Here is a 27,889-nt window from a genome sequence, read left to right as displayed (position 1 = left end):
CTGTGCATGAGAGCGAGAGGAGGAAAACTCAGAGGGAAGTGGCGTGGCTTCAACAGACTTTTTTTTTGCCTGTCTTTATCACAAAGCCTTTTCCCTGGCCCTGCTGAGACCACTGCTCTAAGAAGAGACCCCAGACTGAGAGAGGACTCCCAGCTGTCCTCGGAGCGGAGGCCGTGTGCTACACAGCCACAGCTGTAAGTGCCTGGGAGCTTGTCTCAGTCCTGTGTGCCCCCGCAGCCCTGAGAGTTATTTGGGTGTTTGGGTGGAGGACTGGAGGCAGGGAATGCAAAGATAAAGATTTCCAATCTGGCAGCTGCAGAGTTTAGATCCAGCCCAAAGACCCCCACCCTCGAGAAACTCCCAGGGTGTGGGACCAAGAAAGGACTTCCCTGCCTGTGCGAAGAGCTGGGGCCCAGCTCGGGGACCCACAAGGGTTGTCAGTCCCAGTACGCAGCTGCGGGCCCCGTCAGAAGAGGGCAGCGCTGCTGCCTCCAGCCTGCAGGACCTGCCAGAAACTAGAGCCCTGCAGGAGGGCAAAACCCTGCTGGCACCCAGAGTCCCCTTGTGGTATCGACAGGGTACCTTCTGGGATGGAACCGTGTCGGCCCAAGGGTTTCATCAGGCGAAGCTTGGCCCCTGGAGGAGGAAATTATCACTCCTGTTCTAAATCATAAATATTTCTTCTTGCCCAGTGCTGCAATGCCAGGGGAGCCAATGAATAGAGTCAGACAGATCTGCATTCTACCCAGTTTACCACCAACTAGTTGTTCTCGACCCAGGAATCCACTGGGCTTTAATGGCATTTCGTAAACTGCAAATCTTCTATAACTGCTAGGTATTATATATTAACACGAATAATTTCTTTGGGCTTACAGATCAATCTCTCACCACAAAGGTCCCATGGAGATAGTAATTTGTCTGTATCCTCAGACCTACACAGTGCTGGCGCGTAGTAAGCGGCACTGCCTATGCTGGACAGATAAATGGATGGATGGATGAGTGGATGGATGGCTGTTCATGGAAGCTTCTAGAATCCCAGCATTGGTCAGGCTCTTTAGTGGGATACAGAGAGGTGTGAGGCACAGTCCTGCCCTCCAGGCATGGACAGTCTACTCGAGGAGACAAGACTAATTCTCTCAAATAACTTGAAGAAGAGCGCAGAGCCTCCCGACACCAGAGCTGTGGGTGTGCTTCCCGGAGGGAGCAGGTCTAGACCCGCTAGGGTTGAGGTGGGTAGGGCGGAACTGTGAGCTTTACTGGGAGACAACAAAGCCCTGTGCTCTCTACATAGCCTCTTTTCACAGACAAACTTTGCTCCCAAGATCGTAGGTCCCATTATTTTTTTAGGGTGGGTATATTTGTCCTTTTCCAAGGTATGGGATCGGGAGGGGAGGTGCTGAAAGTGGACAAGGCGAGAAGGTAGTCAGTGGGGGCGGGAGACTCTGTCTGCTTCAGAACCCTCACCTGCCCCTGCTCACTGGTCTCCTGTCAGCAGAAGTGATACCCCACCCCACACAGATGCGACAGAAGACTGTGCCTGGTTTCAGGTTGGAGCCAGCAGGGTAGGGAGAGAAGGAAGGCAGAAGTGAGAGCGAAGGGGGTCCAGGCGTTCTTGGAGGGCTGGTCCCAGGCCCTGGGGCTTGGTAGCAACTCGGTCCTTCTTCCTCCACAGGAGCTGAGCTACCATGTAGCTTTGGCAAATGGGCAGGACCAGGACTCCAGGCTTACAAGTGCTGCCAGGCCAGAGCGGGGAAGAGTTGGCCACCTCCAGTGGGGAGTGAGCTCTGCTCTGTGTGGACCGGGGCTGGCTGAAGGCAGTGTCCTGCATTTCAATCCTGCTTTTCACTGTTACTTAACAGTAGAGGATGACTCAGCCTGGCCTCTAGGAAGATTCCCTGGTTTGAAGCATCTGAGTCAGCTGAGTGGGTGGGAGGAGGCTTAAAAAGACAGCTACTGCCAAAGCCAGCAGAGATGACTGGGAAAGGGACTCTGACCGCCGTATGAGATCAGCATGTGCCTCCTACGCAAGCCAGCCTGTGTCACCCCACAAGCCGCCCCCACTGCCCACAGTGACCTGTCCCAGTCACACTCCTAGTGACGCTGGGCCCAAGGACTGGGCTTTTATAAAATAGCAGCCTCAGCAAACTCCTGCCCTTCTGGATGGGGCAGGGGAACCTGCAGTGAGAGCACACCCTGAGTGATCATCCAGGGGAAGGAACCAGGGAGGCGGTGGGATGTGGGAGCTCTAAAGCAAGGTAACTTATAAGGATCTTGAGCACTTTTGTGTGGCCCTCAAGAGAGACACTCCTAGGAGGAGGAAGCAGCTCCGTGGGCCGGGTCTGGCTCTACCTTTCATAAACGTGGAAGAGTTGACTCAAGCACAGGGTGGTGCTTGGCATAAATGACCTTTGAGGTCCTTGCAGGAGTGTGCTGGAGCAGGCTCCACGTCGGTGGCTTGCAGTCGCCATGGTGGAGGTGTTTACACCGTAGGAAGTGGCAAGCATAACAAACCAGGGCTCTGGTCTCTAGACTCACCCCCTCTCCTAGGCGGTAAACAATTATCTGGATCTTTGCCAAGTTGGGGAGCCTGTTGTGCTGTAAGATCATGACACATGCCACCTGCAGAGGAAGCCACAGCCACAAGTGATGTCCATTTTACTCATGAGGGAACAGATGCCCCAGGGTTCAGTAACTCACCCAGGGTCACGAATGTGTGGAGCAGGGTGAGAATTCTGAGTCCCACACTCATGATCACTCCATGGCACCAGACAGACTTGCTCTCTTGCTCAGACACAAAAGCAATTTATCCTACCTGAAAGTCACGCTCAAATTACTCTGGGCTGCCATCCACACATCTTTTTAAAGAAATGCTAAATAATTATTTGATTTGTTTGTTTTTTTTTTGATGGAGTCTCACTCTGTCGCCCAGGCTGGAGTGCAGTGGCGTGATCTCGGTTTACTGCAACCTCTGCTTCCTGGGTTCAAGCAATTCTCCTGCCTCAGCCTCCCGAGTAGCTGGAACTACAGGTTCCCCATAATGCCCAGCTAATTTTTGTATTTTTAGTAGAGACAGGGTTGCACCATGTTGGCCACGGTGATCTCGATCTCTTGACTTTGTGATCCATCTGCTTCGGCTCCCAAAGTGCTGGGATTACAGGTGTGAGCCACCGCGCCCAGCTAATATTTTTAAATTACAAAAACAGCTTATGCTTGTGTAACAAATTTTAAAACAAAACATTCATGACATAAAGTAATACCTCTTGGCCTCTAATCTCCCTTTCCCATCTCTCTTATGACTCATTTAGTGTAAATCTGCCTCTGGCTTTCTGTATCACACTGTATAAAATATTCAGCGATTTTCTTTTTTCTTACTTAAAAGCATCACGTGTAGCTTTCCACTTCATTATTTCATCTTTTTTAAACTGCCCTTGGCCAGGCGTGGCGGCTTACACCTGTAATGCCAACATTTTGAGAGGCTGAGGTGGGAGGATCACTTGAAGCCAGGAGTTTGATACCAGCCTGGGCTACAAAGCATGACCCCATCTCTACAAAAAAATGAAAAATAAGAAATCAGCTGGGCATCATGGCTTACACCTGTATTCCCAGCTACTTGGGAAGCTGAGGCGGGAGGATCACTTTAGCCCAGGAATTTGAGGTGGTAGGGAGCTATGATCATGCCATTGCACTCCAGCCTGAGCAAAAGAATGAGACCTTGTCTCTAAATAGATAGATAAATAAATAAATAAATAAAGCTGCCAATTGTTCCAGAGTATAAATGGATCAGAATTTATGTAGAGAGTCTCCTACTGATGGACAGTTAGATTACAGCAATGCTTTAGCAGTCATCTTTGTACAAATATGTATTTGAGCATTTGTGTGAGTATTTCTGTAGGACAGATTCCTAGAATGAGAACCTAGGCTGTATGCATATTCAGTTTTGATATTGTCAAATTGCCTTCCAAAAAGACTGTGCTAATTCATACTCTATTGACAATATACAAGACTGTTTCCCCAACACACCTGCCAACCCTAAATACTGTCGTCAATCTTCTTAAATCTTTGTCACTTTACTGAGTGAAAATAAATGGTATTTTGAAATGTTTATTTCCTTGGTAGTAAGGTTGAGTATCTTTTCAAAGCTTACTAATTCTTAATAAGATTTCAGTTGGTAACTTGTTCATGTTCTTTGCCCATTTTTTGATAAGTATGCTGCCTTTTATCATCTGTATGAGCACTTCACCATTGTGCATAGTGACCTACTGTTATGTGTCTCTCACACAGCCCCGTCCTTGCTTCCTTGATGACTCCCTATGGTGGGTTTCTACTTGCTCCATCGCTGTGCTGCTCCCAGTGTCTAGTACAAGGCTCTGCATGCAGTAGGCATGTAGGCATTTGCTGCACAAATGCATGGACCATCAAGAAGACCCTTTGCTCACCATGCCGACCCAGCCCTCCTGGGTTAGAGCAGAAGTTCCAACTCCAGCTCCTGGGACAAACAGCTCTGAGCAGAGCTTCAAATCACCTTTGGTCCATGATATGGTTTGGCTTTGTCCACACCCAAAGTCTCATCTTGAATTGTAATCTGAATTATAATTCCCACGTGTTGGGGGAGAGACCTTGTGGGATGTGATTAGATCATGGGGGTGGTTCCTCGTTGCTGCTCTTATAATAGTGAGTTCTCACAAGACCTGATGGTTTTATAAGGGGCTTTTCCACTTCGCTCTGTGCTTCTCTCTCCTGCCACCATGTAAGGAAGGATGTGTTTGCCTCCTCTTCCACCATGATTGTAAGTTTCCTGAGGCGTTCCCAGCCATGTGGAACCAATTAAACCTCTTTCCTTCATAAATTACCCAGTTTCAGGCAGCTCTTTATAGCAGCATGAGAACAGACTAACACAGTCCATGACATGATTCATGAAGGGGACATTAACAATCCCAGGTCTCTGGGGGTTTCCCATTTTGGGTCCCAAGCACAGCTCTCATGGCCAGTGAGCTCCAGCTCCAGTAGATAAAGCATTTTTCACCAAGAAGGCATCTTGAGTCATTGGGGCTCAGCTGGTTCATTCTCCAGTTGGGCAGCCCATACTCAGAGAGGGAAAGTAACTGGCCCAAGATCACACAGTGGCAAAGTGAGAATCAGAACCAAGGCCTCAGGATTTCCTATTTACAGTTTTTTCCAAGTACCAGGGGAAACACAAGCTGGCCAACTTTTGAAACCTCATCTGAGCAGAGTCAAATCAAGGTTTACTCACCATGCTTAGTGCATCTAAAGACAAAAGGCCCAGGAGCTGGGGATAGTGCATATGCGTATGTGCATGTATGGGTAAAACAAAGGGCCAATTAGGTATGTCTCCTACAATAGTTTTGCTATACCTTGTAAAAAAAAGATACACACACACAAACACACACACACTTATATATATACATTTACATTTCTCTTCTAGGAATAAGACATATTTGTTGCTGGGCGCAGTGGTTCACGTCTGTAATCCCAGCACTTTGGGAGGCCGAGGCAGGTGGATCACTTGAGGTCAGGAGTTTGAGACCAGCCTGACCAACATGGAGAAACCCTGTCTCTACTAAAAATGCAAAAAATTAGCTGGGCGTGGTGGCATATGCCTGTAATCCCAGCTACTCAGGAGGCTGAGGCAGGTGGATCACTTGAGGTCAGGAGTTTGAGACCAGCCTGACCAACATGGAGAAACCCTGTCTCTACTAAAAATGCAAAAAATTAGCTGGGCGTGGCGGCATATGCCTGTAATCCCAGCTACTCAGGAGGCTGAGGCACAAGAATCGCTTGAACCCAGGAGGCGGAGGTTGCAGTGACCCAAGATCACTCTATTGCACGCCAGCCTGGGCAACAAGAGTAAAACTCTGTCTCAAAAAAAAAACAACCCACATATTTGTGGTTAAAAAATGGAAAGTATTAAAAAGCAAAGAGAAAAAAATTAAAATCATGTAATTTCCTACCACCCAGAATTAATCGCTTTCATTTTTAATTGACAGATAAAAATTGTACCCATTTACCATGTACAACCTGTTGTTTTGAAATGTGATACGTTGTGGAATGGGTAAATGGAGGTAATTAACACCTGCATTACCTCACATACTTATTTTTTAGTGGTGAGAACACTTAATACATACTCTAGTAGGAATTTTCAAGAATAAAATACATTGTTGTTAACGATAGTCACCATGCTGCATAATATATCTCTTGAATTCACTCCTCCTGTCTAACTGAAAGTTTTTATCCTTTGACCAACATCTCCCCAGCTGCGCACCCCAGCCCAGACCCTGGTAACCACTGTTCTGCTCGCTGCTTCTATGAGTTCGATTATTTTAGATTCCACATATAAGTGAGATCATATGATATTTGTCTTTCTTTGCCTGGGTTATTTCACTTAACATAAGGTCCTCTGGGTTTACCCATATTGTCATAAATTGTAAGTGTTTTTAAAAAACTGAACAGTGCCCATTGTGTACATTTACCGGGTTGTCTTTACCCATTCATCCGCTGATGGACACTTAGGTTGGTTCCATATTGGCTACTGTGAACAGTGCTGCAGTGAACATGGCATGTAGACGTCTCTTCAACATACTGATTTCATTTCCTTTGTCTATGTATCCTGTAGTGAAATTGCGGGAATTTTAAATATATTTCTTTCTTTTCTTCCCAGGCCTTTTCCTATGCAAGTAGGAACTCCTGTAAGTATTGGGGTGGTATTATGTATACGGTTTAGCATCTTCTGTTTTTTATTTAGATCCTAGGGCATGAGCATTTTCCCATATTATTATAATAGTCTCAAAAACTCCATTTAATGACTGCTTAATAGTTCATTGTGTGCTATGATTTCCGTACTGTGAAGAACATTCTTGAACAAGAGTCTTGACCCACATTTCGGATAATTTCTTTAAGACAAATTCCTAGAAGTGGAAGGCGGGAACATTTTTAAGGCTCTCAACACTTGCTGCCAATAGCTTTCCAGAAACATGTATCAGTTACACCCCCGCCAGCTGCGTTAGAGAGGAGCCTTTTGATTCTGCAGTTGCAGCCAGACCTCGGGCTGGGGGAGGGGCCCTCTTCCATCCAAAGCCTCTGGGCAGTCCTGACAATGGACCCCTTGTCCTGCCCACCCCCATCTCTTCTTCCTGCACGGCCCTGCATCCCTGGCTCCACGCTGGGCTGTCTGTGAGGCCTCTGTTCAATCCTGTCCTGTTTTCTCGGCACTTCAGGCTGCCTCCAAGAGCAGGGTTGGTAGAGCTGAGGGATGAGAGATTTGCCTGTCCTGGAGGGTCGTCGTCCTTCCAGCTTTGGGGAGGCCCCCAGGGAAGGTGAGGGAGAAGGTGTAAAAGAATTGCTGAATGATGTGCCTCTTTCGAAGAACTACCCCACCCAGTCCTGGGCCCAGGGCAGTCATTTGCCCATTGAAAAGGGGAAAGCAGAGGCCACTGTCAGTGACAATGGCTGCAAGGAACACTGGCCAGCAAGTGGATGACCTCTGTTTCCTTACAGGCTCTGAAGTCCCTCCATGAATCCCCGGAAGAAGGTGGACCTGAAACTCATTATCGTCGGAGCCATTGGGTAAGCCAAGTCAGCTCTGGGAATTGGGATGCAGCCCCTCACCCGGGACAGTGAGACCTCCTGGTGTGTTCCCATCCCCCATAGGTCCCTTTCTGATTCAGGGTGGCACCAGCTAGTGTATCCCATGCCCCAAAAGAGAAGCTTAGTTGGGAGAAAGAAGCTGCACATAAATAGATGGTTTCTAGTCCCAGATCTGCAGTGACCCTGCAGTAACCAGCTGTGTGAATTAGGCAAATCATTTGGCATCTATCCGTCCTCCCACCTCCTACACACACAGAAAAAACCTGACCATCACTGTAAGATATTCCACTGTCTCCAGACGACTCTGCTCACTTCGATTGGCTTCTACTTCTAGAAACCATTTCCTACTCCCTTGCTACTCAAAGTGTGGTCCATGGACCACCGAAATTTGAAATTACGAATCTCAGGGAGAGACAGTGGCAAGAGGGGCCTGGTAAGGCTCTGAGAATGGTATGGAAGCATGTGCATGTGTGTTTGCATGTGTGAGTTCACGTGTGTCTGGAATTTTCCTCAGTGTGGGAAAGACCTCCCTCCTTCACCAATATGTGCACAAGACATTTTACGAAGAATACCAGACCACGCTGGGGGCCAGCATCCTCTCGAAGATTATTATATTGGGTGACACAACTTTGAAGCTACAGGTAAGAAGCCCTCCTTTTCCCTCTTCAACATACATACGCTGAAAATCACCCCCACCCCTCGACAGCCACTCATGGAGCCAACGTGCACCAGAGCTAGAATGGTCTAGAGCAGAGATGGGCAAACTTCAGCTCATGGGCCAAATCTGGTCCATCTCCTATATTTGTAAATAAGACTTCACGGGGCACAGCCATACCCATGGACTAACTTATCATGTTATGCACGACGATGGCGGAGTTGAGTAATAATTGGCATACAGAGACAGTATGGCCTGTAAAGCCTAAAATATTTACTATCTGCTCTTTACAGAAAAAAAAAATTGCTGATGCCTGATCTAGAAGGAAGAGCACTAATCCGGGAGTTGAGAGACCCCACGCCTAGTCTCAGGTTCTCTGGGAAACTTGGCAGGTGATCTTAGGCAAGCCATTCCCAAGGTCCAAGTTTCCAGATCTCTCAGATGAGAATAACAGTTCCCACCTTGATGACCCAGGGGAAAATCGAGAGCTCAGATGTGAATTTACTCTCAGGATGTTAAGTGTTACCCCAAAGGTGTTGGAGTGTACGTGGGCGGGAGGGTCAAGATGCCTCTGTGTGAAAGAACCACATGCACCTGTACCAGGGCTTGCTACCCAGCAAAGGAAGCCTTAGCATGATGTAACCCAGCCGAGCTTACTTCCAGCCTCATCACTGCCTGTGGGCGGCTGCTTTCCCCTCCAGATCTGGGACACTGGCGGTCAGGAGCGGTTCCGCTCCATGGTGTCCACGTTCTACAAAGGTTCCGATGGCTGTATCCTAGCGTTTGATGTCACCGACCTGGAGTCTTTTGAAGCCCTGGATATCTGGCGGGGTGACGTTCTGGCCAAGATTGTGCCCATGGAGCAGTCCTACCCCATGGTGTTGTTGGGGAACAAAATCGACCTGGCAGACCGCAAGGTACTGTTCGTTCATTTCTTCATTCAACAAACATGATGTGAGCACCCACTATGTGCCAGGCACACAGAGCTGAATCAGGCGTAGTCCTTACTTCAGGAATTTCACAGTCCAGTAGTGGATACAGATACTTTAAAAGATAATTATGATACGATATTGTAAGTGAAATAACAGAGATATACCTCGGGTATTTAGGGACTACAGTAAAGGGCATCTACCCAAGCCTAGAATATAAGACAGGTTTCCTGGAAGAGTTGGGTTCTGGGCTGAATAAACAGCATGATATCAGTTGAGAACGGAAGGCGATTTTGTCCAGAGACAGGGAAGGGAGGAGTTAAGGCGTCAGAGGCAGGTCTCAGTGGAATTTGAACTAATCTATAGCATCGGGTCAAGTTGGGGGTCTGCAGTTATAAATTCTTGGATATACAAGTTTTCTGGGGTAGTAATAACTGTTTTATTAGCTTAAGCATATTCCAGACCATTGGTTTACCCGCCTGACAGCTGGCCTACTCCGTGACTGCAGTGACCCTGCTTGTGTAGATGTTTACCATCACAGGGCCATTGAGAAGACAGCACTTTTAATCCTCGCCTACTAATGAGGAAAGAATATAGGTAGACTTAATTTGTAAAGGATGCTCTTGGGTCAAAAGTCCAGACACCACCAGAAAGAACTGTTTGAACCAAGTTTCTCTTTTTAGAGTTTCAAATACAGAAAAGTGATGGGGAGCTGGAGCATCATGTCTAAACCACACTTTCACCATGGTTCAGATAGAGAAAGCAATAGAAATGAGGCATCATTTGGCATGACGAAGTGTGTTTACGGGTGGAGAAAGGGAGGGAGGGATGGTGCTTCCAACTAAGCTGTGATCTACAGAAGGGAGAGCCTCTGGATCATGGAGAAACATTTTTGGTTGGGACAGGCCGAGTTTGAGGAACTTGTAGAACCAGTTGGAAATGACCAGCAGGCTTTGGATGCACAAGAATGAAATTTCAAAGGAGAATTCTGTGCTGGAAATAGATAATCTAGGAGTTGTTGGGTCTGTGGTCACTTCAGGTTGTAAACTCCGTGTCAATTCTCTAATTACAAATATCCAGCCTCGGATAATAAGTAAAGTCCTAAGTTCCTTCAAAGACAAGGAGCCTCCATTTCTTCCTCCACTGGGACCAGCTGTGGGTGAGAACCCTGTGGTCTAAGAGAGGGAGTAGGTCCTTAGAACCTCACTGCCAACCTTGATGTCTGCACTTCCTCCTCTTATCTGGAGTGGTAATTCTGGATTCAGACCCTGCTAGGAGTGAAGGAGGAAGAAGGAGAGGAGGTCAGGAGAACAGGGCAATTCTTGTTTGACTGGTACTGTCATCAGACAACCTTGCACTCTCCGGGCCTGACAGGTGCTGCAAGCTCTCTCTTCTGTGGGTCCCTCCTGTGGGTCCTTAGGAAGCCTCCACTGGGAACATTTCCCTGCACCTCTCATGACCAGGGCCTTGCAATCCCCTCCTCAACCCCTAACTTTCAGCATCCCCACCCCATGGGGGTCACCTTTTCCTCCAAGCAGTCTTCTAAGTGGGATTTAGCCTGTCCCAGCCTGGCTCTCTCTCTGTTGAATCCACCTGTCCTTCACAAGGCACACTCATGCGTTCTGGCTCCACTTAGGGGTAAGGGGTGACTGGTGCCCAGTGCGGCCTCTTCTCCTCTGCGCCACTGTCTCTTGCCTCAGATACCTCAGGTGTGTGTCAGACACCAGCCCACCATGCCCGCCAAACTCCAGGGTCATACATTAATGACTCCTCAATGCCATCTTTCAGCTAGAGGTGAGGCCTTCCCTGCTCCTCTTCTTGGGAGAAGCAGGGGTTGTTGTACCCACAACACAACTGTCTCCGAGGAAATCCCTCCTAATCCTCATTATCAAGCTTTTACATCCATGCTGTGGAATTTAGAGTCATCCAAGAGAGTCTTCGCCATGAGAGTTTGGGAATGTGCACCCAAGGGGGACTGTCTCCACCCGCTTTATATCTGACATCTGTCCGATTGTTGTACCTCTCCAAAACTTTCATTTTAACTTCCATCTTGTTTCATGCTGTAGGGTGTGGGGAGGGAAGCTGGGGGAGCTCAAGGCAGAATCAGTGAAATAAGAGGTGCTGTCTTCTATCGAGAGGGAGGAAACCAGCACGAGGCTTACGAACCATGAGGAAGCTTTGCCAGTTATTCTGGGGAGGAGCTACTTGGGGACAAGGACAAGAGCTGATGGGTGACACCAAGGACTCCACTGAAGGAGGAGACCATGAGTGTGGGGCGGGGTCTGTGTGGGGTACAAGCCAGGAGCAAGGAACTTGGACTAAGGCTTTTCCAACCAAGAGCAGCTGAAGGACAGAGCTGTGAGGACACCGAGAAACCGTGCAGGAAGGAGGAGGGACTGGGGAAGTCTGAAGGGCTTGGTGGCAGGGGCTGGGGAGCAGGGCAGCAGGAGGGAGGGCCTGAGGGGGTTGAGGGAAAGGAGACCAGGGCACAGGAGGCCAAGTGTCATATTTTTCAGAGGTTGACATGGAGAGATTGTGGGCAGCAAAGGATTTCTGAGGCTACCGTGAGAGGTGGCGGCTGCGTGTTGAGGGGTTAGAAAGCCTCACCAGATGGCAAGTGTTTAGTGAATGAGAGGCACCTGGCAAGATGAGAAGGGTGGATGGTGACTCACAGGGGGAGAGGGAGAGGGGTCCAATCTAATCCTCAGGGTAGGTGAGCTCTGGTGTTCAGAGAGGGAAAGAACAAAGGTTTGAAAGAGGCAGTGAGGCACCAGGCAAGCCAGCCCCCTCTCTGAGATGTGTGGTGAGCAGAGTCTGCAAATAGCCCCAGTGGGGAGGGCAAGAGGGGGCACTGGGGAAGCATGACCCTAAGAAAAGCCAGGGTTCAACCAGACAGGGAGGTTGAGGAGAGGATGGAGGAGAGGGGAGGAGAGGATGGAGGAGAGGATGGAGGAGAGGATGGAGGAGACGATGGAGGAGACGATGGAGGAGAGGGGAGGAGAGGATGGAGGAGAGGGGAGGGGAGGATGGAGGAGAGGGGAGGGGAGGATGGAGGAGAGGAGGGAGGAGAGGAAGGAGGAGGGGGAGGAGAGGATGGAGAAGAGGAGGGAGGAGAGGATGGAGGAGACGATGGAGGAGAGGGGAGGAGAGGATGGAGGAGAGGGGAGGAGAGGAGGGAGGAGAGGAGGGAGGAGAGGATGGAGGAGGGGGAGGAGAGGATGGAGGAGAGGAGGGAGGAGAGGATGGAGGAGACGATGGAGGAGAGGGGAGGAGAGGAGGGAGGAGAGAGGAGGAGAGGAGGGAGGAGAGGATGGAGAAGGGGGAGGAGAGGATAGAGGAGAGGGAGCCTGTCTCTCAACAAGGCAGGCCCAGGGAAGGGGTTTGTAGGGAGGTGGGGTAGGATGGGGAGGGCAGGAGGCACTGAGCGACAGTGAAATCAGGAGGGGTTAGTGGCGAGGAGGAGGTGGTGGGAGAGAGCAGAAGGACTTTAATTCTGAGACCTGGAATTATAAAGCCCCAAGAGGGGAGACTGGGGGTGCCAGGCCTCAAATGTCCTTACTCTGCACAGACCTGGCAAGGGCTCTGCCTGTCCCTGGCTGGGTGTGGACATGGAGAAGGGGAGCCAAGACACATGTTCTCATGGGGCTCCTTCTCCTCAAGTCCGTTCCACAGACCCAGGCTCACACCCACCCACCTGGTCCATGTGGCCCGGACCGGTTTTCTCCTCTGTAGGGTGGAGGTCAGACTTCCTGAGACTGAGTAATAACAGGAAGGATGAGATTTCCATAATGGAAATAGTGGAACCAGGAAGTGATCCTCCTTATTATGTCCAAGGGACAGCTGGGAAGATGCAGCAGCTTCTCCTACTTACCAAGAAGACAATGAGTATTTAAAAACACACTGCAGCCTGGCCCAGCGGCTCATGCCTGTAATCCCAAGATTTTGGGAGATCAAAGCTGGGGGATAACTTGATCCCAGAAGTTTGAGACCATCCTGGGCAACATATCAAGACCCCATCTCTACAAAAAAACAAAACAAAACAAAACATTTTTTTAATTAGCCAAGTGTGGTGGCACACCTGTACTCTGAGCTACTTGGGAGACTGAGGTGGGAGGATTGCTTGAACATGGTAGAGAGAGGCTGCAATGAGCCAAGATCACACCACTGCACTCCAGCCTGGGAGACAGAGCAAGGCGCTGTCTCAAAAAAAAATTTATAATATATACACACACATACATACATACACACATAGACATACATATATATACACACATATTTATATATAGATATACACACACATACATACATACACACATGGACATACATATATATACACACATATTTATATATAGATATACACACACATACATACATACACACATAGACATACATATATATACACACATATTTATATATATACACACACACATACATATATACACACATGGACATACATATATATACACACATATTTATAATATATATATATTGCTAGTTTAGGACGATGAGAAAGTTCTGAAGATGGATATTGGGGAATGTACAACGTGACTACAATATTAATGTGCCAAATGCCCGTGATCTGTGACCCAGCACTGCGGGAGGCTGAGGTGAGAGAATCGCTTGAGGTCAGGAGTTCAAGACCAACCAGGCAGTGTAGCGAGGCCTCATCTCCAAAACGAAAACAAACAAAAAAATTCAAAAAAAGAGTGTTTAATTTAAAAACAGTAAATTTTGTCAGGTATATTTCATCACAATAAAAACAGGCATATGTAGCCAGAATAATTTTAAAGAAATAACTGATGTAGCTTAAATAAAAAATCCCTGCTCCTTCTACAGAAGACAATAGCGGAAAAAAAAGTTTATTAGAAAGAATAGCTTTGCTGGCATCTGTGCTACAGGGAATTTACTCACTGGGGCATGAATTATTTGCTCTGTGCTCAGGTGAGTGGTTTCTGGTTTACCAGTGATTCCGTAAAATTAAGGTCATGTTTTCTAAAAATGTCCTTTGTTATTTTTAATGATGGTTTAACGATTTAGTAATTAGTATCTGACATGCTAATTTTAGCACTTGTATAATCAATTATCTTAAATGCATATGAGATGGAAAAGCATCATAAATAAAATGACACCAACTGGACAAATTTTGTCAAATGTTTGGCCTCCAATGAGCAAGCGAAATTGTCACCAGAAAAGTGAAATGTATATTGTGGACCAAAAGCAACGTGCATACAAGTAATACGTTCAGAATTGTCATACTTCCGAAGTCTCCAAGTGCCACACCCAGCTTATTTTCAGTCAGAGCCTAAATTATAAATAACTTTCATTTTATAAATAAAAGATGAGACGATTTTAAAAATTGTGAAACTGTCTCTGGGATTGGAAGAGAAAAGTGAAAAATACTGTCTGGGCAGCTTTCTTCCCAGGCCAGCTTTCTGAGGTTGGGGTGGGGGAGGACGGGGAGATATAAAAAGAATGTTGATTTGCAACATAATCACAATGTATTTCGGAGCCTGTATGCAATCATTCCAAACCAAACGGAGAGCAGGGAGAAATGAGATCTAAAGTCTACCATGGCCAGGCGCTTGGCTTGGGTAGATGGGGTCGTGATAAGCCAGAGGAAAGGGTCAGCTGAGATCAGCTGGAACTTTTTATCCCAGTAAGACAGACATTCCCAGAACCTGCAGGAGCCACAGAGACAATTTAAACAGGGGCAGTGTTTGATCTGCCTCTGCCTGCCCTGTGTTCTGGGAGAGGGGTGGAAGGGTTCTTTCTCCATGAGAAAGAGCTTGGCTCCCCCAAGTAAATTGAAATCATGATTATAAAGTACCAGGCTCAGCAAATGTGGTCATTTCCCCTCCCCAAAATCATTAGACGTCAAACTGGGTGGTGACCAATTGTCTTTGGAAGTAACCCAAAGGGCTTCCAAAGCATCTCCAAGCCAACATTACAGATTGAACAGCCATTTGCACTTGGGTGGAGAGGGAGTCATTCAGTCTGTGCCTAGTGGCTCATGTGTGCCAGGCCAAGAGCTGAGCTCCTGTCCCTGAGCTCGCAGAGGGAGGCAGAAAAGGTGAGGCACGGTTCTTATGCAGTGCCCTGTAGAGGGCAGCTCAGATGCCAGGGGAGCGCTGAGCTGGGGCTGCATCCAAGCTCTGCCTTCTCTCAGCTGTGTGATCTGGGGCAAGTTGCTGAACCTCTCTGAGCCTCAGTGTTTTGTCTATAAAGCAGAACTGATAACGCCCATCTCACAGGGTTATGGAGAGGATGAGATGAGTTCGTATGCGATGAAGTCACTAACGCGGTGCCTGGCCCATAGTAGGAGCTTATTACTTGTTCCTGGGACCCTACCCTGGGGAAGCAGGGTCAGCTGAGACCCGAGCCTCTGCCCAGCAACAGGCCTCCTGAGTGTGAGCCTGCCTAGCTGGTCTGGAGGAGAAAGTCCCCCCTTCCTGCCCTTCCCGGCTGGCATCTCTCATGTGCAGCTCCCTTTGAAGGGACTCACAAAGGAGGCAATGGTGGAAGACGCTCTTAGTTGAGGCCTTAGGAAGGCAGCAATGTGCAGTGGGCTCTAATTCCGCCAGGCCTGTGTTCAAATCCTGCTCGGCCTCATATGCTCTGAGCAAGATGTGTCTTTTCCAGGCCTCCGTCTTTTCATCTGTGAAATGGAGCTAACAGTTCCCACCTCCTACATTGATATGTAAAGGTATAAACACTTGGAAGGTTCTCAATTATGGGAGTGGTGGGGGCCGTGGTGGGGGCGGTGGGGATGTGACGATGGTGGTGATGCAATGTGGTGATGGTGGCGATGGTGATGATGATAATACAGGAACCATGATTATTTCTTCCCCTCATTCAGGTACCCCAGGAAGTAGCGCAAGGCTGGTGTAGAGAGAAAGATATTCCTTACTTTGAAGTCAGTGCCAAGAATGACATCAATGTGGTGCAAGCCTTTGAGATGCTGGCCAGTCGGGCTCTGACGAGGGTGAGTGGCTGAGGTGGCCCCTGGCCTGGGGAGGGTCTCAGGAGCTTCCAGAGCAGAACATCTTGGTACGGGCAGGGATGCGGGTGGGACGGGATTGCTCACCGTCTTAATTAGTTATGGAATGGGTTCAAAGGCACTCCAGTTCTAGAAGCAGAGAATGCCAGAGGTAGAAAGCGGCCTTAGAGCATGCCGTCAGCGGTCTGTCAATCCAGCTAACTATCCACATCCTGTGTGGAGTGTCTAAAAACTCCAATCCTGTGTCTCAGCCCTGGAGGTTCTAACTGAGGAAGGGCTTGAGAAGTGATGATCTAGTCCAATCTTCACTGGCAGGAGGTGCCAGGTATTCACCCAAGTGAAATATCAAACCTGCAGGAGTTGCTGACATCTTCCAATCAAAAAGATGAATAGGGCCGGGTGCGGTGGCTCACGCCTGTAATCCTAGCACTTTGAAAGGCTGAGACAGGTGGATTGCCTGAGCTCAGGAGTTTGAGACCAGCCCGGGCAACACGGTGAAATCCCGTCTCTACTAAAATCCAAAAAAAAATTAGCTGAGCACAGAGGTGGGTGCCTGTAATCCCAGCTACTTGGGAGGTTGAGGAAGGAGAATCACTTGAACCCAGGAGGCAGAGGTTGCAGTGAGCCGAGATCACATCATTGACCTCCAGCCTGGGCGACAGAGTGAGACTCCCTCTCAAAAAAAAAAAAGATAAATAGACGTAGACCCCTCAGTACGAAGGTTTGGCAAGAATGTGTTGAGTGTGAGGCAGGCACCGTACAGGCCTCGGGACCCTCTGTCTCAAGAGGAAGGCAGATAGGCCCCTGAGAGATTGCAATGCGTGCGGTGTGGTGGGGCAGGACTTGGTGGAGGGCCTAGAGGAGGGGCTCACGGACAGCTCATGCTGCAGGGCAGGGGAGGAGGGAGAGGGAAGGAGGAAGGAGGTGGGGAAGATCATGGAAGCCTGCCTGGAAGCAGTGGCATGGTTTTAACGTCAGTCTGATGTGGAGTTTGGAAGCCTCGGGGTTGGCACGGGGAGGGGCTCAGCCTGTGTCATCATTCTGCCACATCTGATCAAGGTGGGCTTCTTAGGAGAGGGGAAAGGGTCATCGCAGCAATGGCTCTGAATTGAGGAAATGGGCAAATGAGGGTGGGAGACTGGAGGCTTTCCCTAGGTGGAGGCGCCTGCCGCCCTCATGGGATAGCGCTCCAGGACCCAGCGAGGGGTTGTCCCAGACAGAGAGAGGCAGCAGCGACCTCTAGCGGCTGTCCAGGGAGAAGAGCCCAGCTAGGTATCCTCAGGCCTCAGAGCCCTGATCTTAGGGTGTCGTGTCTCGCCCACCACCCCTTCGGGCTATTCTTCTGCTTCCCCTCCAGCCTTCTTCGTCCCAGGGAAAGGAAAGCAGTGAGGTGTCCATCTCTTGGTGCTTGGTCAAGAAGTGTGGCTTTGTCTCATGGGCGGTGCAGTCAGCTCCTGAAGCTCGGGCATGCCTGCTCTTGCCATCCTCCCAGAGTGCTGAGGAATGCTGTGTGACCTTGGTGGTGACACTGATCAGCAATCCTCCACAGGCACAGTGCGGTGACTGCCACATGCTTGGTCACCAGGAAGCGTCCGTCAGCCCACAGCCCGCATCTGTGTGTGGTTACCACCTGTCCCATCTGGGGAAGGAGTGTCCTTTATTCTTCAAATGATGTCCTTCCTACTCTATTGTGGCTAAATTAGGTCCTTCCGACTGTGTCACTGTTATGACGTGGTGCTGTTAGTAGACAGTGGCTTGTCTGCTTGTTTTTTTTTCTAACACCCTTTCTTGGCAAAAGAATAAATGGGGACAATCCCATGTCAGTCCCCCATGTTTCCGGGGCGTGCACCCTGAGCAGAAGTCTGGAAGTCACAGGTGTGCTATCTGCAGCCAGACTGGCCTGGATTTGAATCCAGTGCGGGTTCTCTCAAGCGGCCCCCCTGGCAAGACATATGACTATTCTGAGTCTCCATTCCCTCTCTATAAAATGAAAACAATGGCCAGGCATGGTGGCTCACGCTTGTAATCCCAGCACTTTGGGAGGCCGAGGCAGGCAGATCACTTGAGGTCAGGAACTTGAGAATAGAACAGCCTGAGCAACATGGAGGAACCCCATCTCTACTAAAAATACAAAATTTGCCTGGTGTGGTGGTGCACACCTGTAGTTCCAGCTACTAAGGAGGCTGAGGCAGGAGAATTGCCTGAACTTGGGAGGCAGAGGTTGCGGTGAGCCGAGATAGTGCCATTGCACTCCAGCCTGGGCAACAAGAGCGAACCTCCATCTCAAAAAAAAAGAAAAAAGAAAATAATTTGAGTCCTTCAACATCCATTGAGTTGTCAGGCTACAGCTGGAGGTACAGCCGTCAGTGCACCTGAGGTCAGGACAGTAAGATGCCCACAAATGACTGTCCCAGACTGAGATGAGTTCTGTTGGGGGTGTGATCAAGGTGACAAGGTGACTCCCAGGCAGCTGGTGGCTAGGGTGAGTGAGGATGCCTGCTTGGAGAAGTGGCATGCCAGAAAGTTTTGAAGGCAATTCACAGTTTGCAGGTGGAGACGGTGGGCCATCCTGGGTGTAAGCAGGAGGGAAAGAAGGGCAGACAGGAGACCAAGGCCAGAGACCCAGGCCTGGGGCTTACGGGGGAAATCTACTGCACGTCTTCTTTTTTTCTTTTTGAGACGGAGTGTTGCTCTGTTGCCAGGCTGGCGTGCAGTGGCGCAATCTCAGCTCACTGCAACCTCCGCCTCCTGGGTTCAAGCGATTCTTCTGCCTCAGCCTCCCAAGTGGCTGGGACCACAGGCACGCGCCACCACGCCCAGCTAATTTTTGTATTTTTGGCAGACACGGGGTTTCACCATGTTGACCAGGATGAACTTGATCTCTTGACCTCGTGATCCACCTGCCTCGGCCTCCCAAAGTGCTGGGATTACAGGCGTGAGCCACCGCGCCCGGCCCTACTGTAGGTCTTGTTGGCAAGAAGAAAGAACCTGGCATGGAGGAATGTCAGGGCGCGGGATATAGTGATGAAGCCAGCGAGGCCACAGAGGCCTTGTGGACCCCAGTCAGGAGTTCCGACGTCATACCACAGGCCCAGGCCTTCCAGATGGCACTGCCAGGCCACCCAGGACACTCAGGAGCTCACCCAGGACCTTGAAACCCAACAGGGCACGACTTTCTGCAGTGTCTTTGTTACTTAGAAATCTGGAGGAGAAACATTTTCACATAAAAACAAACACATTTAACTAGGGCATAGAACGTAAAATTCACAGCAATTCTTAAGATGAAACAAGTTTACAAATATGTATTTTGAGGTCAAAGAAAAGTTTTCAAAGACATTTCCTAATAGGAGCTTCCCTTCCTTTCCAGGGAGATTGTGGGCTCATTTGCTCCAGCCCAGGGCATTTTGAGAGGAAGATGTGGGAGGCACTTCTATAATAAGGAGTGAGACCCCGACTTGGGTGGAAAGAGCTGAGGCTCTGAAGTCGGAAGGATCTGGCCTTATACCCAGCTCTACCTCTCACTGTGTGTCCTTGAGCAAGTCATGCAGCCTCCCTAAGCCACCACTTCCCTAGCTTTAAAGTACAAATAATAATATATTCTCCATGAGGTTATTGTGAGGGTTAAATAAAATATTATTGTAGGCTGGGTGTGGTGGCTCACACCTGTAATCCCAGCACTTTGGGAGGCCAAGGTGGGCGGATCGCCTGACGTTGGGAGTTCGAGACCAGCCTGACCAACATGGAGAAACCCCATCTCTACTAAAAATACAAAATTAGCTGGGCGTGGCCGCATATGCTTGTAAACCCAGCTACTTCGGAGGCTGAGACAGGAGAATCGCTTGAACCCAGGAAGTGGAGGTTGCAGTGAACTGAGATTGTGCCATTGCATTCCAGCCCGGGCAACAAGAGTGAAACTCGGTCTCAAAAATATATGTGTGTGTGTGTGTGTGTGTACTACTGTAGTGCAGAGAGGGCATTGCATGAGTTTTCAAATGGAGCTGCGTAATAGGGTTTTCAGCAGGGGAGCTTCATGCTGCCGAGAGGATGGGCGCCATGGGTGGTGATGAAGAGGCTACCGCGATGGCCCAGCTGTGAGAGGAGAGAGCCGGCAAGATGGGGGTGGATTAGAGAGACTCTGGAGGTAGAAACAGCAGGGGTTGATGCTGATCAAATGCAGGGAGAAAGGAACAGGAGCAGTTTCGGTTGGTGGCCAGGTTTCTAGCTTGGCAAATGAAGGGACAGTGGATTAGTTAGGGATTCCATGAGCCAGGCAAGATAGGGAACAAAGGAGGAAGTGGGGGCTTCATGCGAGAAAGGGGTAGTGAAGTCCACGTGAGCACACTGCATTCCAGTTCCTTGAGACGCCAGGTGGAAACGTCTGAGTTCTGCAAGTGAGCCTTGCAGTCAAAAGAGCAATGTGTGAGGCACCTGTTGAGAGAACAGAGTAGTTGCTCAGTTAACATTCTGAAAGGAAAGAAGATAGGTGGGTTACTTTAGTAACCAATTTAGCCACATTCAAGGGTTAGGGTGCTTAGTTATTCCAAAATACGACTAAGGATGCCCGAAAAATTGAAGAAGAGATACCCACCAGCTTTGGGAGATATGGAGTGGTGAGGTTTTGCTCTTAGAAAGTTAGCCATGCTGGCTGGGCATGGTGGTTCACACCTGTAATCCCAGCATTTTGGGATTGTTTGAGCCCATGAGTTCAAGACCAGCCCGGGCAATATGTTGAAACCCCATCTCTACTAAGAATATAAAAGCTAGCTGAGCTCGGTGGCGCATGCCTATATTCCCAGCCACTTTGGGAGGCTGAGATGGGAGGATCACCTGAGCCTGGGGAAGTCAGGCCATGATGAGCCGTGATTGTGCCACTGCATCCAGCCTGGGCCACAGGAGGGAGACCTTGTGAAAGAAAGGAGGAAAGCAGAAGGGAAGGGGAAGGGGAAGAAGGGAAGGGGAGAGGGGAAGGAGGGGGAAGGGGAAAGGGAAGAAGGGAAGGGGGAAAGGGAAGGAGGGGAGGGAAGGGGAAGGGGAAGGGGAGGGGAGGCAGAAGGAGAGGGGAAGGGGAGAGGAGGGGAGGGAAGGGGAAGGGGAAGGGAAGGGGAAGGGGAAGAAGGGAAGGGGAGAGGGGAAGGAGGGGGAAGGGGAAAGGGAAGAAGGGAAGGGGGAAAGGGAAGGAGGGGAGGGAAGGGGAAGGGGAAGGGGAGAGGAGGGGAGGCAGAAGGAGAGGGGAAGGGGAGAGGAGGGGAGGGAAGGGGAAGGGGAAGGGGAAGGGGAGGGGAATAGGAAGAGGAAAGGGAAGGGGAGGGCAAGGTCACCAAGGTGGCCAGACTGGGGGACAGGGACAGACTCCCACAGTTGCACCCCCACTGAAATGCTGCAAGCATCGGAATAGCGTTGTATCACCTGTACGGTGAGCTGCACAAGTTGTCAGGAGGCCTGGGGCCTGGAGATCAGAATGACATGGAAACCTCATTATGGCCTGGAGGGTTTTCAGGAAATCCGAGGAACAAGATGCTGCCACATTATCGAGTGAAAATGATGCCATGAATGGAAGGAGCTCAGCGGTGACTTGGACCTGGGGAGGGTGCGGATGTTATTAGGGCAGCACTGCCGTGAAAACCTCAGGCTTGGCCCAGGCAACAAATGAGGACGTTTCTCACACCTACCCCAGACGGCGCTCCCTCTGCTGGTCCCAAGATCCTACGAGGGTGGGGGTGAGAGATGGGGGATCCCCAAGAAACCAACTCCGTGAGGAAGGACTGGACCCCACGTTCAGCACCAAAAGCTCTGTGCCATCGGGTAAATTACTGCCCAGTCTGGAGGTGGCAGTGAGTGATGGGTGTAGGTGGATCTTCTCATGTATTTGGGGGACCACCATTGTCAGGGTGCAGGAGGCAGGGCTGGACACCACCTCCTGAGCTCCAGGGTCATGAGCACTAAGGGTTCGGGGATATTCAGCTGGGTGTCTGGCCCGAGCCTGGGAGCTGCAGGGGAGATCAAATCAGAGAGGAGGCAGCACCCCTGTCCCTGGAAGTTGCCCCCTGAGAAGGACGCTTGAGATGGACTGCCAGAGACAGTTTTACGTGACACCCAGGAGGCTCCGCCCCTGCTCGGGTCCACGCCAATGTGACACAAACCCCTTACATGTAGAGTGAATGCTCTTCACTCACTCTGAGGCCCACAGTACTGAGGGAGGAACATGGACACGATTGAGCTCAGGGACTAGCGGAGGCCAGAGCAGCGTGAAGAGATGGGATCCCTTGAAGAAGAAACCTTTCAGCCTGAGGAACCCATCTGCTTAAAGAAGGGCCCCCTACCCGCCGACCACCCCAACCCCTGAACTGGTGCGGGGAAGGCTCTTGGTGACAAGTGGAGCCGGCTGGGAGGGCAGAGGCTTGGCAGACTGAGAAGGGGCTTCCTCTGGACCCTTGCTGGGACAAGAGAGGCTGGAGAAGCAAAGGGGCCCAGGAGAAACATGGGGTCCATTGTAGGGAGGGCTCCCTGGACGTGGCCAGGACAGAGGATCCACTGGCTTTTCCAGGCACGAGCAGGGGAGGCTGGGAGGTGAACAGGACGAGGAGGAGGTTGGGGGTATTGGGATGCTTGCGGGAAGAGGTCTCCAGGAGAAATGAGGAGTGGCCTCCACCTCTCTGCCGGAGCCCAAATGACACCTCAGCTGTCCCCTCTGGAGAATGGAAAGTTATAGGACTTGGCTGGAGGTCAGGAGACCTGGGCTGCTAATTCAGACACTGACCTGCTCTGGGCTCCTGGGAAGAGGCTGGAGGGGAGACGCAGGGAAGAAGGAGGCCGGGGAACACCAGTGCCTTCCCTGTCCGGGCCTCAGTTTCCCAGAAGTATAATGGGAAGGAAACCAGCACCTGGGCTCTGAGGGCCATTAAGAGATGGAGGGCGGGCGGTGCTCTCTGCATCTCAGGACATGAATGCTGGCCTCTCTTTCCTTCCCCAGTACCAGAGCGTCTTAGAGAATCACCTCACAGAATCCATCAAGCTCTCGCCAGACCCGTCAAGGAGCAGATGCTGCTGACCTCCGGACGCCTGCTCTGGTGCCCAGAAACAGAGCCCGCCCCGGGCCTGGTCACCCCAGGCTTGAGGACAGATGACCATCCCCCTCCAGCCCCACTGCCTGCCCAAGCACAGTGCAGGGGATCCAGGCTCTGTAGCAGAGCCCTTGACCCGGTGCTGGGCCCAGAGTTGGAGGGCAGCCCCTGCCTCAGGCTGAGGACAGTGAGAGCGTCTGGATGAAGCTCAGAATGTCACAGCCAAACCCCGGCCTAGGGAAGTCCCAGTTTCCGCAGCGGCTCCAGCTTTCCCACTGCCCATCCTCCCCCTACACACTCCCGCTCCAGAACGCGCAGCTCCGCGACTGACCGGCCACTGACTGGAGTCTGATTATATCCTATGGACAGACCTTCCTCACCCCCTCCCACCTCACACCCCGTCCACTGCAAGCAGAGCTCTGGATGGCTGCACAGCTCAGCCTCCGTCAACCAGCAGGCTAAGGAGTAGACGGCTGGACCCCACGTGCTGGGCTCGTCTCAGCTCCTCGCAGGAGCTCACGTGCCTGAGACCCCTCTCCTCCCTCCAAGGTAGAGGACTGATGGAACACAGGAGAAACTACGAGGGACCCTGGCTCATTCCTCCTTGCTGGGTGCTCAGGCAACTCACATAAGCCTCTGAATCTCCATGTGTTCATCTGTCCTGTGCGGGTGCTATGTGCCTTCCCTGTATCACAGGGTGGTTTTGAGGACCAGAAGCTGTGCTTAAATCTAGTTGCTGTTGTCAACATGCATTTATTTATTTCTTCCACAAGTATTTTTGCATATCTACTATGTACAATGCATTGAGGTCCAGTGACAACCAAAACAGACAGGGACCCTGCTCTCCTGGAGCCGACATCTGGTGAGGGAGACAGGAAATGGACGCAGACTCTAGACAGATATTTCCAAATAGCAGGTAAGTGCTAAGAACAAAGGGAAACAGGATAATGGGATGGAGTGACAGAGGCTGGGATGAGTTGCTATTTTAGACCAAGTGGTCCAGGAGGGCTTCCCTGAGGAGGTGGCATTTGGTCTGAAGGCTAGAGCATGAGAAGGCAGCTGCCACCTGAGAGCTGGAGAAAGAACATTCCAGGGAGAGGGAGCGTCAAGGCCCAAGGCCCTGAGGCAAGAACAAACTTGCCGTTTTCCAGGAACAGTGAAAGGACATCCATTGACCTAAGACAAAACTGCTGTCCCAGAGACAAAGCAAAGGGGGAACCTAGCTCCCTTGGGCGGCTCCTTGATGCTCTGCAGTCTGACCACCAGAGGGCAGCAGTGCTCCTTCTCGTCCCGGTTGAGCAGCCTGGATGCTCATGAACACTTGCGAGCTGTGTTTTTGTCCTTCAGATGCTCAAAGCTTGTTCACGGGCTTGGGGCATGTTCAGCCCTTTGGGATTTGTGAGACAAAGAATTCCAATTCCTTAAGCCTAGTAAGAAATGAGCAAAAATTTCCACATACATGACTCAGGCAAGAAATACTGGAATGAGATGCGAGAGAGCTCATGAAGTCCCCATCCCTGCAGATTCTAAGGCTGTAATCTTTTTCTTCTGGCTCCAGGCAGCACAGACAGGGCCCAAACTGGAGAGGGTGGACAAGATGCCCTCTCGGGGTCTTCAATGGCCAAGTCCATGCCCACCACAGAATCTGTCTACCCAGAAGTATCCTTCCCCGAGTTCCAAGCAGAGCTGGGGATGTTTGCCTGTGACTGTCATGTGACTTGGAAGATACACCTGGGGGGGTTGGGAGCCAATTCTCCCCTCGCCTGGCTCTGGAGCGTGAACTGGCTCATTCTGGACACCAGCATGGAGCCAGCTGGTGAACGGGGAGCGGGGCGGGGAGCGGACGGCCTAGAGCACAGCTCTATCTGTGTCCTTCAAGCTCCAGGGGAAAAATGATGCGCCCCATGGGAATGGCACTTTGCACATCACATGGGCTGTCCTGGGAGTCAGGCAGTGTGGATTGTCACGTGCGGTGTGTACGCCGCAGCCTGTGCACTGCAGTGACACATGGAGCATTTCTAAAGGTGCACAACAAATAAGACACGTGGTCTTCTTTGCTTTTTTGTGCTACTTAGATTTTATATTTTTAAAAATAATCTACATGGTTTGACATGAAAAAGATGCTAAAGGGCAGACAACTGAAAGTGAACGGGGACCGGCTACATAATTCACAGGGCCCAGCGCAAAGTGGAAAAGCTGTTCAGACGCTCCTAAGAGTTTCCAGACAGCAGCAACAGAGCCTTCGGTCAAGGATGCGCCCCGCTGAGGGCAGGTCACTCATTTATGAAATCAGTCCTCAGCAAACAATGAGTTCAGACACTCTGCAGCTAGAATGGAAAAGATTCTGAGTCTGCAAGAGCCAGAGCCATGCTGAGATCCAACGCAAGGCCCAAACCACACATTTTTCACCTTCTTCAGAGTCAGGAGCCAGGACGGAATGTTCCAAATGCAGGGTGGGGATTGCAGAGACTGAGAACCCACAGCATCCATTCTGTCACAACTAGGGGACACCCTGGCCCATCCCCAAGGCAGAGGGGACAGTCAATCATCAGGGCCACATAGAGGCCTTCCCTGTGCACCCCCACCCTCCTCCCACACTGCTCCCGAGTCTGGGACTAGCCCTCAGTGCCCACCCCAGCAGGTGCAGGGATTGGCAGAGGGAGGCAGCATCTGGGGGCTGTGATTTCAGGCAGGGACAAGTGGCACCCCCTGGAGCATGGATGGGGGTGTACAGGCAGCACTTCTGGGGCCCTTCATTACCATCCCTGTAAAGAAGAGGGCCAGGATGCATAAGACCTCCCCGTGCCCAGCACAGCCCCACTGCGAAGCACAGCTCCAGGCAGCCACTGAACAGCAGAGGGAATCCAGGCCAGGGCTCTGGGTGGCACATGCCCTTGGGGCTTGGGAAAAACAAAACCAAATCTTATCACCAGATAAACCTGGGCTGGGCCAGGGTGGGCGCCAAACCTCCCATGGGGATTTGGGGAAATGCCGACTGTTCCTGCCACTTGCTCCCACTCAACAGAGGTCCCCAACCCTCACTGCGCATTTGGTGGCCTGCCCTGTCCACCAGCCACAGCCAATGCCTCAGGCAGGTTCCTGCAAGGTCAAGCACCAGGCGGCACCCACAGCGTGGGAGTCCTGGGACCTCACAGTCCAGTGGGGGTCGCAGAACAGCCACAAGGGCAGTGACATCGGACCGACTGAGAGGAGCATGGCAGGCCCAGCGTGACGGTGGGCTGTGCGCACTCCTGGAGGCTCCCTAAGGTGCAGTGAGGACTGGCAAGGCTAGGCAGGAAGTTGAGCTCCTGCAGAGGGCGGCCTGTACCAAGATTGTGTACGTGTCTGGGGGTGGTATGTGGGGTGTGTGTGTGTGTGTGTGGTGTGGTGTGTATGTAGTATATGTGTGTCTTTGATGCGTGTGTGTGGTGTGTGTATGGTGTGTGGTGTGTGTGATACATGTGTTCTGTGTGTATAGTATGCTGTGTGTTTGTGGTGCGTGGTGTGTGTGTATGATGTGTGTTTGTATGTGGTGTGGTATGGGTGGGGTCTGTGCATGAGTGTGTGGGTGGATGGGTGTAGGTGGGTGTGCTGTGCGTGTCTGTATGTGTGGTGTGTGTGGTGTGTGTGGTGTGATGTGTGTGTGGTGTGTGGTGTGATGTGCATGTGTGGTGTGTGTGGTGTGCTGTGTGTATGTGGTGTGTTTGTGCATGTGTGTAGTATGCGGTGTGTGCATGTGTAGTGTGTGTGGTATGTGTGATGTAATGTGTGTGCATGTATTTGCATTGTGTGTGGTGTAATGTGTGTGTATGTGGTGTGCAGTGTGTGTGTATGTGTGTGCACATGTGTGTGGACATGTATGTGGTATGTATTGTGTGTATGTGTGGTATGGTGTGTGTGTGTTGTGAGTGTGTGGTATGTGTGGTGTAATGTGTGTGTATGTGGTGTGTGGTGTGTTATGTGTTGGGTGCATGTGTGGTGTCTTGTGGGGGGCTGTGTGGTGTGTGTGGTATGTGTGGTGTAGTGTGTGTATGTGGTGTGCAGTGTGGTATGTGGTGTGTGCATGTGGGGTATGTTGTGTGTGGTGTAATGTATGTGTATGTGGTGTGGGGTGTGTGTGTGTGCATGCGTGTGATGTGTGGTGTGTGCATATGTGGTGTTTTTATGTGTGGTGTGCATGGTGTGCGTGTATGATGTGTGATGTACATGATATCTGTGTTGTGTGTGAATGGTATGTTGTATGTTTGTGATATGTGGTGTTTGTATGTGGTGTGATGTAGGTGGAGTCTGTATGTGAGTGTGTGGGTGGGTGGGTGTGCAGTGTGTGTTTGCATGTGTGGTGTGTAGTGTAGTGTGTGTGGTGTGACTGTGTATGTGTATGGGGTGTGTATGGGGTGTGTATGTGGTGTGTAGGTATGTGCATGTGCAGTGTCATGTGCATATGGATGTGGAGTGCATGTGTCTGGTGTGTGGTGTGTATGTATGTGTGCATGTGTGGTATAGTGTGATGTGTACATATGTGTGTATGTGGTGTGGTAGATGTGCATGTGTGTAATATGTGGTGTGTGTGGTGTGCATGGCATGTGTGGTGTAATATGTGTGTGATGTGTTGGTGTGTGTGGTATAATGTGTGTGTGGTATGTGT

General features: G+C 50.5%; 1 protein-coding gene and 1 long non-coding RNA gene across 4 annotated transcripts in view; one reads left to right on the top strand and one right to left on the bottom strand.

The window, feature by feature from the left end:
* Positions 1-16: 16 nt before the first annotated feature.
* Positions 17-25,306, top strand: RAB7B (RAB7B, member RAS oncogene family). Of its 2 annotated transcripts, XM_064360300.1 has the most exons (7): positions 17-194; positions 4,282-4,313; positions 6,677-7,581; positions 8,117-8,243; positions 8,959-9,174; positions 16,043-16,168; positions 23,154-25,306. In XM_064360300.1, the coding sequence occupies exons 3-7, from the start codon at positions 7,529-7,531 to the stop codon at positions 23,229-23,231; spliced, it is 600 nt and encodes a 199-aa protein (XP_064216370.1). In that variant the 5' UTR covers positions 17-194; positions 4,282-4,313; positions 6,677-7,528; the 3' UTR covers positions 23,232-25,306. The 2 variants fall into 2 exon arrangements, with proteins under 2 accessions (XP_064216370.1, XP_064216369.1); XM_064360299.1 differs by lacking the exon at positions 4,282-4,313.
* The window catches only part of LOC105722110 (uncharacterized), a 43,529-nt gene continuing 39,622 nt past the window's right edge, over positions 23,983-27,889 (bottom strand). For both annotated transcript variants that reach the window (XR_010336500.1, XR_001108497.2), the window contains exon 4: positions 23,983-26,009. This is a non-coding gene — a long non-coding RNA (uncharacterized LOC105722110). The remainder of the gene's footprint in view (positions 26,010-27,889) is intronic.

Source organism: Aotus nancymaae, unplaced genomic scaffold (assembly GCF_030222135.1).
Source record: "Aotus nancymaae isolate 86718 unplaced genomic scaffold, 86718_ANA_hifiasm-v0.15.2.pri h1tg000039l, whole genome shotgun sequence".
Classification (NCBI taxonomy): domain Eukaryota; kingdom Metazoa; phylum Chordata; class Mammalia; order Primates; family Aotidae; genus Aotus; species Aotus nancymaae.
Note: the sequence above shows the minus strand (reverse complement) of the source record. Positions and strands in the feature narration are given on the sequence as shown.

Bases quoted from the DNA above. Each gene is read 5' to 3' on its own strand.
- RAB7B (XM_064360299.1), top strand. From the start codon at position 7,529: ATGAATCCCCGGAAGAAGGTGGACCTGAAACTCATTATCGTCGGAGCC. The intron at 7,582-8,116 runs GTAAGCCAAGTC...AATTTTCCTCAG, and splicing joins ATTATCGTCGGAGCCATTGG to TGTGGGAAAGACCTCCCTCC. The intron at 9,175-16,042 runs GTACTGTTCGTT...CCCCTCATTCAG, and splicing joins TCGACCTGGCAGACCGCAAG to GTACCCCAGGAAGTAGCGCA.